At 34.3% G+C, this 18,979-nt stretch overlaps 1 protein-coding gene across 7 annotated transcripts in view; it reads right to left on the minus strand.

Annotated features, from left to right (window-relative positions):
* Positions 1–4,372: 4,372 nt before the first annotated feature.
* The window catches only part of LOC131039218 (calcium and calcium/calmodulin-dependent serine/threonine-protein kinase), a 184,266-nt gene continuing 169,659 nt past the window's right edge, over positions 4,373–18,979 (minus strand). For 5 of the 7 annotated variants that reach the window (XM_057971919.2, XM_057971921.2, XM_057971922.2 and 2 more), the window contains exon 8: positions 4,399–4,777. In XM_057971919.2, the coding sequence (XP_057827902.1) occupies positions 4,601–4,777 (177 nt within the window). In that variant the 3' untranslated portion in view covers positions 4,399–4,600. Of the gene's footprint in view, positions 4,778–18,979 lie in introns of all 7 variants that reach the window. The other 2 variants (XM_057971918.2, XM_057971924.2) reach the window with 2 other exon arrangements.

Here is an 18,979-nt window from a genome sequence, read left to right on the forward strand (position 1 = left end):
GATTTTCTTCATATCAAGGTTGGTTCTACTTATCTTTGATCAACTGGCATAACACAACTTTCTAGACTGTGATCTATCTTTTTAATTATTACCATCTACACGACTGCTAGCTACAAAGCGAGCTAGTGTCTGGATCATTTACTATCTCTTCGACATTGATTGCTTCTCTAACTTCTGGGTGCATGCTTCCTTGAAGCAATTGATCCTTGCATTTTTCTCTCCTTTTTAGAATTCCTTTATGTGTGGTTTCTTGTATTTTGGGGATGACGCATAGTACTAAGACAACCTTTTATATCAAGGTCTCTTTCACTTTGCTGACTCAAAACTTTTAGTTTGCTTGTTATGTGCTTTCATGCGTGTGTTATCCATGTTCTTGTCTAAATATCTATATGTTTATCATGATCTAACCTCGTCATATTAGGAGATTTTATAATCTAACCTTGTTGTCGTGAAAATTTATTTGTCTAATGCATTTGTTTTGTAGCTCTTCAGCTTGGGGGCATGCTTCCTTGGCTTGAAGATTCGTCTACTTCCTCTACAATATCCTTTTGGCATCATGGTGTTATAATGTTCAATAGATTTCCTTTAGTATGCATATCCATGTTTATTCATAATCTCGCTAAGGTGGGGGCAAAATGTAGAGTAGAAAATTGCACTCCTATGCAATTCCACCTACAATTTTGTATCCACTTTACTGTCCATTCCCCTAGCATTTGAGTAAGCTCATTTCAACCCTTGCATCAGCCTTTTCCCTCTCAAGATGCTTAGGATCCCTTTTCAACAGCTATCTTTCAGCTTTAGTTTCATGTTAGCCATATGTTTCTCTTGTCACTTGTCATTTTTTAGCATGATTTGTTTGGACACTAGCGTACTACGCAGATGTCCGTGCACCAGGGATTTGTCCCATGACATCTTAAAGTTCAAATGTTGGTTGTATGTATTTTTGGCACTTGTCACCTATCTTGGTCAGTGGAAACGGTTCAAAATCTTCTGAAACAGCTTGGCAACCCTCTTTTCCCTCCTATTCTCTCATTTTAAATTCATCTTTTTTCTCCATTCAAGTTCTCTCTCTCTCTCTCTCTCTCTCTCTCTCTCTCTCTCTCTCTCTCTCTCTCTCTCTCTCTCTCTCTCTCTCTCTCTCTCTCTCTCTCTCTCTCTCTCTCTCTCTCTCTTTCTCTCTCTCTCGCTCGCTCGCTCGCCTCTCAAGAAATATCTCTCATTCTTTGGGCTCTCACAACTTTTTCATTGCTCTTGCTACAACAATCTCTAGTTTGCTACAACATTCTCAAGCTCTTACGATAATATTTACAACTCTCTTGGCTTTCTCAAGCCTTACTGGTAATATCTATCTACTTATCTTGTCTTTGAGCATCTTGGGGATTTATCACATCCCTTATCTATCAAATCATTTATCTTTTATATTTACATGTCGATCTATTTATCTATCTAGGTTGTCCATGGAGGTGGAGACATCGAAATAAGGGTCTGACTAAGGCAAACCTCTAAACACAACCCCCAACATTTTCCTTCTTTGCTTGTGTGCAGGTTTGTGATCGAGGGAAGGAGTTTACTTTGCAAGAGGCTTCAATCGTGGACTAGTTGTAAGATTCCTTCACCTTTTCTCACTTTCTTTTAGCTTTCTACATTTTCTGTTTATTACTTTGCATATTATAATATTATCTGTTTAGCCGTACAGTTGCGTATGTGTCTTACGTACAATCTTGGTACTCTCTCCATACAGGACGGTAGTGCATCACGTTGGTGTCCTAGTTCTGTCCGTTCATCCCAAAGACAAAGGCTTAGCTAAGTCATCTAAGAGTCATATCTATAGTCCATTTGCTTAGTTTTGTATTTGGCATCCCTTGGCTCACCTTTAGCACCAGTTTAAGTGAGGTAGCAATGGTCAATTTGTTCTCTAAGATTTATCATCTTATAGGTAACAAATTCCCTGCTCTAAAAAGGTCTCAAATTAAGAAAAACAATGACTAAATGTGTAGAAGGGATCAAGATGGACTAATAGTTAAGTTTTCAAGGGAACCAATTGATTCTAAATTTAAAAAACATACAAGCATACCTCAATAAAAGGGATAATCAATTAATAAAGTGTAAAGAGAGCAACAATGGAGGAAGAAGGCATAAGGATGCATATAAAGTTCTAGTAAAGTTATGAGAACCAGAATGGGTGATGGAGAGGATCTGGGTTCTTCATTAGTTGGGCACTAGAATATTTTATCCAAAATAGAACAAGTTTTAATGAATACAATTTTATTATAAGATAATATTTGTATTGCTGAATTAGCTATGAAATATCTAAGTTAACTGGGATCGATTTGATACAAGAGCATTTTTATGTTACTTGATCCTCACATGAGTTTCTAGTGGTTTGGTCACATTTTTATATCAATTCCAAATATCAAAGTAACCACTATAAAAAGGTGAATTAATTCCATATCAACCATTGCACATGAAAACCATTACTTGTGAAGAAAAAGCATTTCCTCAAAATGACTTACTGTTATCCAAGATGGAACAAGTGTTGGAAACATATTTCTATAGAGAAGCATAATATGTTGGAGAAGATCTTGGAAGCTCTCGTGAGGAATCTAGGCTTTCATTGGAGGCTCTTAAAGAAAATGAAGAGTTAAGCAAAGCAAAGCGCTAGCCCATTAGGAGAAACAATTGTATGCCAAGTAAACACCATAATGGTTCATTTGGTGTCCATCTTTTCTATACAAGATGAAACACCTAGAAGAATTTAAGATCATGGTTAAACCTTGATCTTCAGTTTTCATGTTAAGCATGTGCCTTAGATTTCTAGTGTTAGTTGATCATACAAATCATATACTTGAATTACAAGTGAATTCAACTTATTGCAAGTGATTTTGAAAATCCACTATTGATTAAGTACTACTTTGTATACCTTTTAGATGAATATTACCCATGTGGACTTACCCACTTTAGGAAACATAATTAAGAAAGAAAAATATGAATATGTCAAATATATTTTGAGCTAAAGAGCTTGACTATATAAGGTTTTTTTTTTGTTAAAAGTCATATAATTGTTTGGTATTCCACATATATTAATAAATATTGGCCTAATTAAATCATTAATAAATAAAAGCACAAAAGACATCAATAACATGTTAAAGTTAGATGAAGAAACTAAAATGTGTGTTGATCTATATTCTAAAGATCAAGAGAGGAATAATTAATTTAAAAATTATAAACATTATTTTTTCACAAAAAAATTATTTACATTAAATTTGAGGAAGACAATTATAATGTTGCATAAAATGATATAATGTGTATTATAAAAATGAGTTAGTTTTAATAGACATTAAGTTTCCACAGTCCATAATTATTATGGAATATAGAGCTTCTAGATTTGACTACGTGCCTTTTTCTTATCAACATTTCAAATCATACTCTATAATTCATCATCTGGATAGTGAGCTAGAGAAGAGAATGTGTGAATGAGTTAGTTTTTTTTCATTTCAAGACAAAATTTGAGTAAAAACAAAATTCATATTCAACTCTAAATTATGTAGATAATTTTTAATTATTTGAAACACCATTCCAAAGATCTCTTCACTAAATATTATTAATAAAATAAATTAACTAATTGTTTATAAAATATAAAAGATTTAAATAATTAATATATTTTTATTTATTTTAAAATAATATTTAAAAATAATGTCCTTGGAGAAGATAAGATCAATCACATTTTATCTTGCTATGAGGAATTTGCATGTGATAAAAAACCTAACAATATGCTTTAAAAACAAATGTTAATACTCTCACAACAAAATAGAGAGAGAAGTTCTTGGTGAGAGGTATATTATCATCTTTAAAATTATGTACGTGTGTATGCATGTATTTAAATTAAATATATTAATAGTGTTGATAAAATTTATTAACATTTAAAATATTTATTAATTTTGATTTTCATCTTAAGAAAATATTTAATGTTTCAAAGAAACATATGTTAATAGTGTTGATAATAGATTTGAAAATCATTAAAAAAAAATTATTCATTTAATAAATAAAATATTACGATGATAAAAATAATGTTTTATATTTTATTTATTGTAAAGAATATTTAATGGTTGAGAAATATATATTGGTAAAGTTTTAAAATATTTAAATCATTAAAATTAAATTGTTTAATAATGAAATTAATAAATTAAATTAAAAAAAATTACAATTATAATGAATTAAACAACTATCTTAATAGAAAAAAAAATTAAAATTAAAATTAAAAAGACTATTTGTTTAAATAAATTTATTTAAATATAATGCTTTACAAAAGAATTTTATTAATATATGAATATTCATCTAACAATTATATAAAACATAAATAATCTTTAAAAATGAAGAGATAAAATTCATACTATTAATATCAAGGTCTCATTATAGTTTTTAAAAAAGACTAAACTAAACTATATGATTATATTCTCATATAGGCAATGTAGGATACCAATATATAGAATATGTAAGGATAATTCATGTACTCAAAATTACAAAGATGATTAATTACATTTGTTATGTAATTAATAGCATTAATTCGCATGTAGAATCATATAATAATATTACACATTAATTACATTGCTCGAAAGGAGGACAAAAGTGCATCTTGTAATGAACTGTCCAATTGGATTGCTGTTTTGAACTCTTCATAAGTTACACGACCATCATTGTTAGCATCCATTCGCTCAAATATCTCATCAAGTTTCCCTGGCTCCAAAATGCTAGGTGGAAGGCAGTCTTCTGGAAGAGCCTACATAAATGCAATTGTAAGATAACAACTTCCTATTAAATAGGAAAAAAGAAAAGAAATTTCTCAAATTCCATGATTAAATTCATAATTCCATGGAGCATTATTCTTTGATAGATTTTATTGGCTGAGGATATGGTGGCCATGTGGAGGCCACATGAAGCATTTAATTGTATTTTATTAAGTTTACAGGCTGTCCATTAAGTTGGATCATATGAATTTTTACCATGGTTTTTTGGAACCTTGTCTTGACCTATGGTAATATGTTGTGGTATTTTGAGCCCCCATAAGTCTATATAGCAGTTTCAGATTTTTGTAAATAGGAGTTGGAGAAGCAAGTTGAAGAGCAGAAATTAGATTTTAAAGGTTATGTTTGTAGTTGTAGTTCTCTCTTACAGGTCTTGCTGATTTTTATTTAGTTTATTGATTTATGTATGAAGCCTTATCGCTCAAATCTTTGTAATTCTAGACAACATTGTAATTTTTTATTTTTCATTTAATTTACTGATTTATATATGAAGCCTTGTCACTCAAATCTTTGTAATTCCAAACAGCATTGTAATTTTTTTCAGGAAATTAATATAAAGCAAGAATCATGTCTTGCATATTTCCTATTAATTTATTTGTTGTTTTTGTGAGTTGATTTGTGCAAGGGGAGTACCCTCCAACAGTTGTATCAGAGTTAGTGTTCTTAAGTGTGTAGATAGAATGTCAAACATGAGGCAGTCTGGTACGAGGATCTGTGGGTGGAGTGTGTGAGTTTTGTTGCGTGTATGTGCAATTTGTAAGAGGAGCTACTTGGAGGTTTTGTTGAGCAAAGATTCCTTAGTGTGTAAAATAGATCGCCGAATGTGAGACAGTTTGCAATAGAACCTGAGAATGTTGAGAAGAGGATTTATGTTGAAGCTTCGTGAGGCCTTGAAGATGGAAAAGATAGAGAAGTAAATGAAATTTGTTAGTGGATGGAATTTCATGATTTATGTACTTGTGAGACAGTTTGCAATAGAACCTGGGAGTGTTGAGAAGAGGATTTATGTTGAAGCTTACGAGGTCTTGAAGATGGAAAAGATACAGAAGAAAATGAAATTTGTTAGTGGATGGAATTTCATGATTTATGTACTTGTCAGGAGAGAGAAAATTAAGATATAAACTAATAGAGTTGCAGAAGGAGGTGAATGAATCAGAAGTATAGATTGAAAAGAGAAAAGAAAAGAAGAATTAAGGTGAGAGTGAAATAAATTATTCTTCTAAGGATGTTTTGATTGCAGGACAGAGGGAAGATGCAATAGAGTGTCATGCATGTGGCACTGAAGAAGAAATAGAGGCTACAGTAGAGGACTTTGAAGGTCCCTTGTTCGATGAGCAATTTTAATGAAGATGAGGATGTCATATTGGAAGAAGAAATTAGAAGAATCCATAGCTTCTTGGAAGCCGAACCAAGAGATTGCAGCAAAAGAGAGTCCTTTAGAGGAAGGAGAAAAAAAATGAAGAAGATCTATTGTCACAGATTGCAGAAGTAGAAGCAAAAAGGCTTGCATTGATTCCAGATAAAGGAGCATGTCTTGTTGAAGGCATGAAAGAAGAGAACAAAACTAAAGTTGCAGTAGATGATAGGAAGGTAAAATTGTATCTTATTGAATTTAAGAAAGATGATTTGCATGTTGAAACGAATGAGTTAGTGAATGCAAAATAGATGGTTCAACTGGATTTAGTTAGGGTTGAATGGTATGCAGACAAATATTTGTATGATGCTGCACAGTATAGTCCAGATGCATTTTGAGGTAACCGGGTTATGCTGGGTTAAATCTCACAAGATTAGAGAGTAAGAGTTGCATTTGGAGGAGATAGTCAGACTAAGGGGTAGTTGAATCTACATTGAGGAAGAGGAGAAGAGATCAGAGTTATCAGAAAATAAGGATTCTTGATTTGGCTATCACTGTTATACTCTCACCATTTCAAGCTCCTAAGTAATCTGGGAGATTGATGAATGTGCCAGATTATCTTGCTCATTTTTTGTCCAAGCTAGTAGTAGAAATCCAAAAAGGTAAGGACACCTCACTTTCTCATCATTGTTTGATTACATTGTTTGTTAAAAGAAGTTTGGGCATTTATCACCCAAATATGACTTGGGAGGAATTTTTGATAGTTAAAAAGGGTTAAGCATATAAACATAGGACCTAGGAGCTGGAAATTGAGAGTTAATGGAACGAATAGGGAGAAGGGGGAGAGTAGTAAAAGGGCAAGTGATTTTGACTCGGAAACCCCCATTGAGGAAGATATCTCTGACTATTAAGAAACCCAATAGTTTGAATCCTCTGAGAGTGAGGAAGAGGAGCCAGTGAAACTCCTCCTATAGCCAAGACCCTGTGGTAAAAAACCGGCGCAGAAGATTCCAACCCCATCTCAACCCAAGAAAAGTGAAAAGCATTCAAAAGATAAAAAGAGCAAGGGGGAGGAGAAAAATCCTGTAAAGGAGATGCAACAGAAACATGAGAAATTCCTTGCTACTATAGAAAAGAAGGGGAGAAGCAAGATTTCCTCTAAAAAGAAGAAAGAACCAAAAGAAAAACCTTCACCTCCTTCCTTTGAGAAAAAAGTTAAACCCTCACCGAGTAAAGGAAAGAAAACAACTAAGAAATCTACAGCCAAAAAGAGAGAAATAAAGGAGCCATCCACTACTGCAGGTAAGAAACGAAAATCTAAGTCTCCTCTTGCTTCTGATAAGCAAAAGAAAGGATCTTATATTTCCCTTGATATACATCAAAAACCAAAGCCATTAAAGGAGAAGGCAACCTCACCTCCTTCCTTTGAGAAAAAAGTTAAACCCTCACCGAGTAAAGGAAAGAAAACAACTAAGAAATCTACAGCCAAAAAGAGAGAAATAAAGGAGCCATCCACTACTGCAGGTAAGAAACGAAAATCTAAGTCTCCTCTTGCTTCTGATAAGCAAAAGAAAGGATCTTATAATTCCCTTGATATACATCAAAAACCAAAGCCATTAAAGGAGAAGGCAACCGCTAGTGCCCCTGTGATTAATAAACCAACACCCATCTCTTTCAAAATTACTGAACAAGATATTTCTGCTGCAATTAGAGTGGAAAAGAAAGGCAAAAGGCAGAAAACCACTGGCAAACCTCCTAGGAAATCCCATAGGTTGAAATCCAAGGTGGGTAATAAAAGGGCCAAACTAAAACTGAACAAGTACTGCATGTTGAGTCTGAAAGTAGCAACGAGAGAGAGCACTTGTTTGAGAAAAGGCCGCTGGTAGGAGGGGAGGAAATATCTTCTAATACCAATATCGGCCGGAGGGAGGAATAGAAGCTTTAGTGGAAATAATGCAGCAACAGAAAATAGGTTAAGAGGTGGAAAAACCAAAAATAGAGGTTTGAGATGTGATTAAGCAACAGGACACTAACCTAGATAAGTTGGCAGAAACAGATGCCAAATAGTCTAAAAGGGTCATTGAGCAGATTATATAACCTCCCCTGGTACTAGTGTCCCTCATGCCTCGCCTATGTTATCTTGGCCTACAATTGCACTCAAATTGTAGAAGAGAGTTCAACAGCTACAACTGCAAGAGAATAAATGGATAGAAGAGAAAGAACAAATGCAACAGAATTTTGATAAGGAAGTGCAAGAAAAAGAAAAGGAGATTTATAGGTTGAAGAGCAAGGTAGATGTCATGGCAACTATGGCAACTATATACTCTCTTCTTAAGAGATAGTTGCTAATTTTTCTATTCGTGCAAATTAACTGTGATCTACCTTTCTCCCTAGTAACTTCTAAAGAGTTATTCAATATTTCCAATTCATCAACCCCTGATTTACAAAAAACTTTGTGCTAATTTTATTTGCATAATTTTGTTGTTTCCTATGATCCCGATTGAAACCCTCTATTATACATTGGTGATGTACAAGAGATTTATGTTCTTACATGAAAAACGAAGAGAACAAGCGTAAACAGATCAACAGCTAAAGGGAGGTTGAGAAATCATTGTTTGTGCGCCATAGAGTTTCATATGATGCTAAAGAAATGCTCTGGCTGTATAGGATGAAGTATCTATCCTATGGTGTGGGCAATATCCCGTACAGGATGAAGTATCCGTCGTACAGTATGGACAATATCTATATGAGATGAAGTATCTGTCATACCATATGGGCAATATGCTTTGTATAGTGGAGACAATATACTCTGTACGTTAGGGACAATATGATGTATCCGTACGTGATGAAATCAATGTATGGAAATGACTCCTTGGAACTTTGAAATTGCACTCGCAGTACAGAACAATGCACCGAGTGTCATATGGTATGTAGGATCCGCGCAAGATGTCGTACATGAGGATGTATGAACTGCCATATGGGATAATGGAAATGTCATATGAACATGTGAATTGGTGAAGTTATGTGCCATATGAAATATCGAAACGATACGTGTTGTACGGACCACTTCAAGGGATGCGGGAACTTCCTATGCCGTATGGCTTTGCTTATCGAGGGAAATGATGCTTTCCTGACTTCTATATGTTGTGGAACCCGTCTTGTCAAGGATACCTTTGAATGCTTCTACCAAAAATAAAGAACATACCCTCACCAAGAGTGAGATTTAAAAAATGGTCTCTATACGAGATAAGATATCCCAAGTTGTACAGAAAGAACAGGAGACTCCCTTGACAATGATATTGTCGTCCAAGGAAGAACCTGTAGTACACAATGAGCATTAATTTTCTTACTCTCCAATTCCCCTTTGATAATTTTCTTCAACTCCATTAATATTTGCTTTCCATTTTCTATCCCTCTTAATCCCCTCATCCGTTTCTTGTGAATTTCCAATGATGTTGATTCCCTTTGACAATTATTTATATGCTCCACATTACATATTTTGCTCTTCATACTATCAAATGTATCATCCCTAATTTTATATGGTTCCATCGTTTGCTCTTCACTATGGGTTATGGCTTCAAGAAAATTACATGTTGGCGAAAATACCTCATAGTCCTCTATTTGCTAGTGCAATAATCCATTGAGGGAACTTGTTTCATCCTCCAAGAAATCTTCCAGTTCCAGTACTCCCTCGTCATTAGGTTCCATTGTTTTTTGTCCTTCGTCTCAAAATCTCCACCCTCAGGCTCTGAGTCGGAGGATGCCAATTTTTCACTCACCGCTTCCTCAAGTTGATGGTGTGCTTCCTCCCTATTGGAACCCTAAATTTTTGGCAAAATTCCGTGTCTCCTAAAATATAAAAAAATTTGAAAATCCTTCAAATAGCCCCTGTTTTTTTGAGACATTGTGCACATAATGTTTTGATTAACCAATGAGAACAATTTCACAAAGTTATTGAAGTTTTCCTTGCTGACATCAAGCTTTTCCAATTTGTGGATATAGGCTTGAGAAGAATGGTTTATTTGATCATCAGATGAGGTTATTATTGTTACAAGTTCATTAATGAAAGACATGAATAGCAAGCCAGCTCTCACAAAGGTAAATGTTTTGCTTTCCAGAAGCTTGATAATTTAAATCAATATTTTTGAGATCCAAGTTGAATAGTTGATTTTAAATGTTCACTATATGTGGGGGTAAATGCGGCTCCCATGAGGGTAGAGCCCAGCATATAGTTTCAAAGGGAGGCAGATTAATGTCACAACACACAGAAGCAAGAGGTTGGGTCCAAATCTGAAGGTATATTATTTAAATTAATTTGATTTAAATTAATAACTCATTTAAAATATGAATATATATATATATATATAAGATGCAATAGTTATGGATGAGAGGGATAATATTCGGGAGAAGTAAAAATTTAAATCATTCTACTATGATTTAAAATTAATTATTATGAACATTTTAAAAAGGGGGAAAGATAAATTATTATGCAATCCAAAATGCTGGTCCCCCAAATTTTTCTACACAACATTGGATGTCTGTGAAGGTAAGATTAATTTCACCGAAGCAAAAGTTACACCGAAAAGCATAATGTCAGGAAATCATTAAAGAATTTCCTTCAAAATGCAAGTAAATTCATTGTTATCGGTGTAGTAATGATATCAACAAAGGCAAAAATGGTTACAACGAAAAGGCGTGTTACATCGAAAAGCTAAAGTTACCCTAATTTTAGGGTTGAAAATTTCCTTCAAAATGCAAGTAAATTCATTGTTATCGGTGTAGTAATGATATCTACAAAGGCAAAAATGGTTACAACGAAAAAGCATGTTAGATCGAAATGCTAAAGTTACCCTAATTTTAGGGTTGAAGATTTTAATTAATAAAACAAAATATGATGGGCCCCAGCTTGTCTACAAAATGTTGCATATCGATGAGGGCCGAAATAGTTTCTCCGAAATGGATTGTTACATCGAAAAGAAATCAATGATGCCTTGATTAGGTTAAGCATATCGATGAGGGCCGAAATAGTTTCTCCGAAATGGATTGTTACATCGAAAAGAAATCAATGATGCCCTGATTAGGTTAAGCAAGGAGATCTCATGATGACAATACCGCGCAGAAATGTGAAATCACATACAAAACATTCCAACTATTTGAAATTTCGTAAGAGATGTCATCTCATGGAATGCAATGATGCACGATATACAGAAAATGGATCTACAATAAAAGATTTCCAACAAATACAATAAAAAGCATAGAGTCGGACTCCACGACTGTTGTCAATATGCACTCTACATGTGCAAAATGGGTGATTGCCATGGATTTACAGCCAGTGCACGGCACAAGTGTAAAGTCGAGCTCACAACTTTTATTAGCATCGTATGTATTATGCCAAAATGGGTGCAATAGAATGCACAAAGTGTATTTGTTTAAGAGATGTGGTGTAAAGCCGAGATCAATCCTTTAAACCAAATCCTCTCTGTCCGTGTAATATAAAAGTTTTGAAAACAAGATGTAAACGGCAGATATAAAATCCAAATGCCTCAATTTATGCCGAAATCCTCCCTGAAAGCGTGGATTGTTTAGCAAATCACCTCGAAGGAATGCCATCTCATGCTGAAAATAATTACAGAATATGCACATGTATGTGTTGAAGAGATTTTCTGAAACTTTCAAACCAATGCAACTGGCAAGGGTGAAAGCCAAATTTCACAACCGTTACCAACCTCCCTCCTTGAGTCGAAACAGAACCGTTGAGCAGCGTATGGACATTCATTGAAGAATTATGGATAGGGAAATTTTGTTTGGAATTGATGGAGCATATAATGTACAATGATAAACAAAATACACAGCAATATCATCTTATGGAATGCAATCATCGTAAGAGAGATACACGAAACTGGTTTATTGAGAAAACTTTGGAAATGATAAAACAAATGCACTTGACAGATTTTGAAGTTCCAAATGCCGTGATGGACATGGATGCGAAAGGTGGAAATGTTGTTTTGTAACTAGTTTGGAAAATATTTATAATGGATTCGAATTGCCAAAGGCAACATTCGAATCCATTAGGATTAAATAGGGTTGGGCCCTATCTCAATCTAATATGTAAAACAAATAGGGCTGGGCCCTATTCCAATGTAAAACGCATGGACCTATTTACCAAACGTGTGGGCTAACGTGTGGACCCATCCTCATTATGTGGCGTGTGAATTAAAGTGAGTTTAAGCGCCAAAATGTATTGGGCCGACCCTATATGCATTCCCTCTACCTTGTATAAATACAGATTCATTTTGGAAGGAAACTATTCAAGCAAGTTCACAAAATACCTATGCTCCAAAAGTGCAATTCAGATCTGCTCTAGGTGCGAAATCTCCAGCTGTGCAAATTATCCTTGAAGGTCTGCAAACCCAGTTAGGAGGACAGCGAATTGTCATTGTATGGTGCAAATTACATCTGCTGGGTGAAATCCATCTGCTGTGCATCTATTGTATGAAGACAGTGAACATCATTGATGGGCAGCACAGCATATCATCATAGAAGCACAGTGAACCATCATCGAAGGAAAGCGAATTCATTGTCTTGTGATTTCCTTGCATCCGAAGGACTAAGATAAGTCGGTTTCTATCTATTGTCATCTGCTGTTATTGTTGTTAACGCATGATAGCTTCGGTAAGATAAATGATTGAATGAGAGATGAAATGAAGTCCCTCATTCAATCATTTATCTTATCAAAAACTATGATAAAACCTTCAAGCAATTAATTCCTCTTTAATAGCCATTCTACATTTGCATATAAACAACCTATTGATAATCATACTATATATTTTGGTTATGTTCATCAATCTATTAAATCTTGTATTTAGATGTATATCGATTAACATAAATAATATTAAATAAATGATTAAATGAAAACACCGATTAAATATTGGGTTGCATATAACGGGCTGAATATATTATCGGGTTGCATATGATATATCGGGTGGCAATATAACATCACCGATAGTTATCGGTGTGTTAGTCTACACCGATAGTTATCGGTTGTTAAGGCTAACACACCAATAACTATCGGTTGTTAGCATTAAGCCAACACCGATAGACATCGGTTGTAATACTACTCCCACCGATTGGCATTAACGTGGAACATACATTTGTTTAGTATAAACAAAGAGCCACGGTCATGACCGATCAAGGCATTGCTTGACCGTGACTCATTTGTTGCATACTTATATTGAGTGGCATTCGTAAGATAGGACATAGAAAATTTTAAATGCTCCTCTCACCTGCCACAAACAAGAAGATAGTCAGATATATACATTAAGGAAATAATAAAATTAGCCAATAGAATATAACTTGCATATTGAATGTAAATTGAACATCATTTACAATTGTGCCTTAGCTGGGTCAGACTTGTAACTATAATTTTTGCCTATACTCCCGACTAGGGCACGATTGGAGCAAATATTCACGCGACTAAGGCAGGACTTCAGGTTTCAAGGCGGATTCGAACAAGGTTTTTTTTCTATGATTAATTAATTTAACACTGTATTTTTAAATTTTAAAGTTTTAACAGTGTTCTAAACTTCTAAGTTTTAAATTTTGAAGTTTATAGTGTTATCAGTTATACAATCGGAACACTTAGTATTCTGTATTATTAATAATAATATTGTTATTTTAAATAACAGTGTTAATAGATTATATTTTAATATATTAAATTATTAACATTGTTATTTAAAAATAATAGTGTTAATAACATAATAATTAAAATTTAATTTATTAAGTTTATTAAGAATTTAAGACTTATGTTTTAATAATAGTGCTAAAAACTTATTAACAGTTTAACACTATTATTTAAAAATAACAGTATTAAATAACTTATTAACACTGTTATTTCATATTGTTATTTTTAAATAATAGTGTTAATAACAATCTAATATATTAAGTTATTAACAGTGTTATTTTTTAATAATAGTGTCCAAAATCCCAGCGCCAAAAACAAAAACAAAAAAGATTTTTAGTCGCAAAAACGGAAAACCTATTTCGACATTCATTATTGTGCGATGGCAGGGAAGCGACTGGTGCAGATAAAAACGCAATTTTTGCACGAAGGCGAAGCAAAAATACGCCCGACTAGGGCACGATTGGAGCAAATATTCACGCGACTAAGGCAGGATTTCAGGTTTCAAGGCAGATTCGAACAAGGTTTTTTTTCTATTATTAATTAATTTAACACTGTATTTTTAAATTTTAAAGTTTTAACAATGTTCTAAACTTGTAAGTTTTAAATTTTGAAGTTTATAGTGTTATCATTTATACAATCTAAACACTTAGTATTCTATATTATTAATAATAATATTGTTATTTTAAATAACAATGTTAATAGATTATATTTTAATATATTAAATTATTAACACTGTTATTTAAAATTAATAGTGTTAATAACTTAATAATTAAAATTTAATTTATTAAGTTTATTAAGAATTTAAGACTTATGTTTTAATAATAGTGCTAAAAACTTATTAACAGTTTAACACTATTATTTAAAAATAATAGTATTAAATAACTTATTAACACTTATTGTGAAGAGGAAAGTGAACTTCATTTAATAATAGTGCTATGCCCCTAAAAGTGAACTTCATTTCATTCATTTGGCAAAATAGGAAGAGGAAAGTGAGTTGTGAAGAGAAACAAGGGTTCATTGAAGAAAAACCAGCAAGGAGGAAGCTCAAGATTTCATCAATTCAAAACATTGGGGCTGCATTGTACTTTGATTTGGTGCATCAAGAGTTGGAAAGGAAGAGTTTGCAGCTCATTTCAAGCTTGTTGTAAGAGGTAAGTTTGATTTTTTGAGTTTTTTTTTGTTTCTTGTAAGCAAAAATTTCATTTTCTATTAATTTCATTTGAAAGTTTTACATTTTTTTCCAAAATCTTTTGTATGTAGGGTTTGTAAATTTTTTTTTTTAAAGTAGGGTTTGAAATTTTGATCAAACCCTACCTTATTTTTTTTTTTTTAAATGTACAATGAGAATGAATGCGCAAATTCTCAAATATTAATTTCTTTTTGTATTTGTAATGTCTTATTGCAGCAACGTTCACTTTCTTATTTGCCTCAATTTTCACAAAACTATCATACAATGTCTTCTTCTAGACCCCCACATAGAAAGGACACCGCTTGGAAATTTCATGAAGATTTTCCTGAGTAAAAAAAAGGGCAGACAAAGTGTATGTTTTGCAAAACAATATTCCATGGAGGCATTTATAGATTAAAATACCATATTGTTGGTGTACGTGGCCATGATGTCGAGCGATGCGTAAAAGAAACTATTCAGGCTACATGCGAGTGCTATGTAATGGTTGAAGCACTTGAAAACAAAAAGGAAATGGCAAAGAAGCAAAAGGAAGGTTTTGCGGCCTGTTGTGACATTTTCACACATCGCCCAATTGCAAATGGGGACCCCCTACTTTTTAGGCCCTTCTGGTCTTTTGGCTTTGTTTTGGGGGTCTTTTCGCAGCAATCTCGTCAATCTCTCTGCTTTGCAAGTGTTTGGGGGTCATATTGATTAATCTGCTTTTTGTTTGAGCGAATTCGGCTAAGTCTAGGACTCGTTTTGTGAATTTTAGGGTTTTTTGCCTTCTGTCCTAGATTTTAGGTGTTTCTGTTAGATTTTTGGAAAAACTGAACATACAACTGGAATTAGGACCCTTCAAGGAACCTCCCAATAAAATTTGAGCCAAAACGAAGCAACTTTCTATTTTTAGAAAGTTCTTATTTTTTAGGGATTTTACTGAGTCCCGGATTGGTCTAATTTTGCCAAAAATCAAACTTACTATTTTTTGTAAGTTCTATTTTTAGTAAGTTTCTATTTTTAGTAAGTGCTTTCCTGACCTATTTTGCCCAAACCTTGACATTTTGAAACACTTACTATTTGGGAAAATCTATTTTTGGCAGGATCTTCACAGGAAAACACTGAAAGCTGAATATCTCTGAAGACGCTAAAGACTGAACGTTCCTGAAGACCATTTCTAAATCCAGAAGAGTCAGAAGGCAAACAAGTTGGATCAAAAATGGTTAAGTTTGGAACTCCTATTCCAGAAGAGGAAAGCATGCAAAATCATCCAAGTCCAGAAATTCACATCAATCCACCAATGTCATCCTGATCCGAAAATGGCCTGAAATTTGACTAAGTCTGGAAATTTGGAAGATCTTCCAAAATCCAGAATTTGCATTATGATTCCTATGGACCTGAAACCACTCTCAAACATCCTGACAATATATATGAAATATAACTTAAAGTATAAGTGACATCTCACTTATACTTAAATGTTATATTTCATATTTATATCCTGACGAAGAGCCTGGAACTTGTGAAAAAAATCCATGTGTCCATGGACATGGCCAAAATGCACCCAAGTCAGGGCTGGGGCGCTAAAACCAAGAATGAATTCACAAGTGGAAAAATCCAACTCTCCATGGACATGTTGAAAATGTGCCCAAGTCAGGGCTAGGGTGCTAAAACCAAAAATGAATTCACAAGTGGAAAAATCCACCTCTCCATGGACATGCTGAAAATGCGCCTAGATCTGGGCTGGAGCACTAAAACCAGGAAGGCATTCACAGGAAGAAAATCCATGAATCCATGGGCGTAATGAAAATTTCACCTGAGCTAAAAGAATTGGAATTTCGCCTGAGGCACGGAATCCAAGGAGTCAAGGAGGAATAAAAAAACAAAATTCCCCTTAGGCAAATTTTTGAATTTGCTATTTTTAGACACCAAATCTCTACAGAGTGTGGAAAATTTTATAGATTCGGAATCGTGGCAGAATTCTCCATCCAATGAACTGACTCCTAAATTTTAGGAGGATCCCTAAAAATAGGGATGTTGAAAAGGAGACATGGACAATTCACAAAACAATGAATTCCTTCCTTTAGGACAGAATTCCAGGAAAGATGAAAATTTTGCTAAGTAATGGAAATTCCTTCCTTCAGGACATAATTCCAAGAAAGGTGAGAAATTGACTAAGTGTTGGAAATACCTTCCTTCATGACAGAGTTCCTGAAAAAGGTGAAAATTTGGCTAAGTGTTGGAAATTCCTTCCTTCACGACAGAATTCTTGGAAATGTGAAAATTTGGCTAAGTATTGGAAATTCCTTCCTTCAGGACAGAATTCCAGGAAAGATGAAAATTTGGCTAAGTATTGGAAATTCCTTCCTTCGGAACAAAATTCCAAGCAAGGAAGAAATACACCCAAGGATGAATTGAACATAAAATTTCTAAGGCAAGGAAGGAATCAGGGATGAGCTGAACAAGAAATTTCCCCTCCAGAGAAAAATTTGAAAAATCCATTCTTGGGCATCAAATCACATCCAAATTTCAAAAGTTTTACAGATTTGGATTCGTAGGAGAATTTTCTCTCTCCTAGACCGTGGAACCCTAATTTGGAAATTTTCCTAAAAATAGGAAATGTGCATAATTGATGAAAAGCCTTCTTCAAGCAAGGAAAGTTGAGGAGACTTCAAGAAAATTCTTCCTAAATCGAATTTTCCCTCTCCAACAATTCTAGATGTGCAGGAGCGGATATACGACAACGGGGTCCACTTGTATGGCGAGGATCTATTGAACGCGTGGCAGTAGAGTGGCGCATTCATTACCGAAATATTTGACCAAATGGCGACCCGGTAATTGCATGTTGAATTTATGGCAGATTCCTTTCGCATGCAGCCACCGCATGTGGAAATGATGGATCATTTATGACATAATGTGGTGATTTTTGCATGGATGAATATTCAACACATGTTGGGCGAATTGAAGGAGGTGGTGCATTTAATGCGCAATGGATGTTATTTTGGGTACTTTTGAATTAATTGTATATGGGCATGATGGGTTATTAATTGGAGATTCCCACCTTGTTGCATCATGTGTGGAGAATCTTTTGGGCAAACCCTAATTAGGGTTTTGCATGTAGCCAGGGCTTGAAGCCTATATAAAGGGGTGACCCCCCTCATTTGGGAGAGGAGGGAGCTTTGTTTGAAATTGTTGCAATAAGTTTTTGAGAAAATAATAGTGAAACATTGTTCTTTGATGGTGTCCACTTGAGTTATTTTTTCAAAACTTGCATGGTTTCACCTTCCTCACTTAGATTAGAAGTAGTAAAGTGCTTTGATTTCAATGGAGAATGTAATGATGTCTGATGAATTTCCATGGTTCATACTTTTTGTATCTTGCTGATTGTAAGTTGCAGTGTAAAGTTAGCCTAAGCCACTAAATTTGTGCTAAGTTCGATTGTAGATGGTAGTTTGGATTGCATCTTTTTTGGGTATTCAAATGTACTTTCTCGATTTGAAAATCCTCTAGCGTCCCCAGAAGATTGCACCGGTTCTTGAGGAGTTGTAGTTGTTCTTGACGAAGCAGAGCTTGGTTTATTTGGAATTTGTCCACCAAAGCACTATTCATTGTTATCACTGCTCTTAGGAGTAGATTTAGATCCTTCTGAACCCTTTCCCTTTTCTTTCAGTTCATTTTAGTCCATTCGAAGCAATAGCATCGCAGAATTGCCATATCCGATGATGGAGTTCCAGCCACAACAAAGAAGTGAAAGAACGATGCACAAGCAAGGCCCCTTGGATTACCAGCAATCACATCAGCCAACTAAGTCACGTCCACGCATTGAAGGAACCTTGGAGTCAATTGTTTGAACTTCTTGCAATCTTAGCATGCAATCGTACTTTGATCAAGAGAGAGTGAAGTGACCGTTAGGCAACTTTATTCTGTGTTAGACGCGATCATAAAAAACACGTCAACACGGCCATTGGAAGCGGAACAAC

This window comes from Cryptomeria japonica, chromosome 10 (assembly GCF_030272615.1).
Source record: "Cryptomeria japonica chromosome 10, Sugi_1.0, whole genome shotgun sequence".
NCBI lineage: Eukaryota > Viridiplantae > Streptophyta > Pinopsida > Cupressales > Cupressaceae > Cryptomeria > Cryptomeria japonica.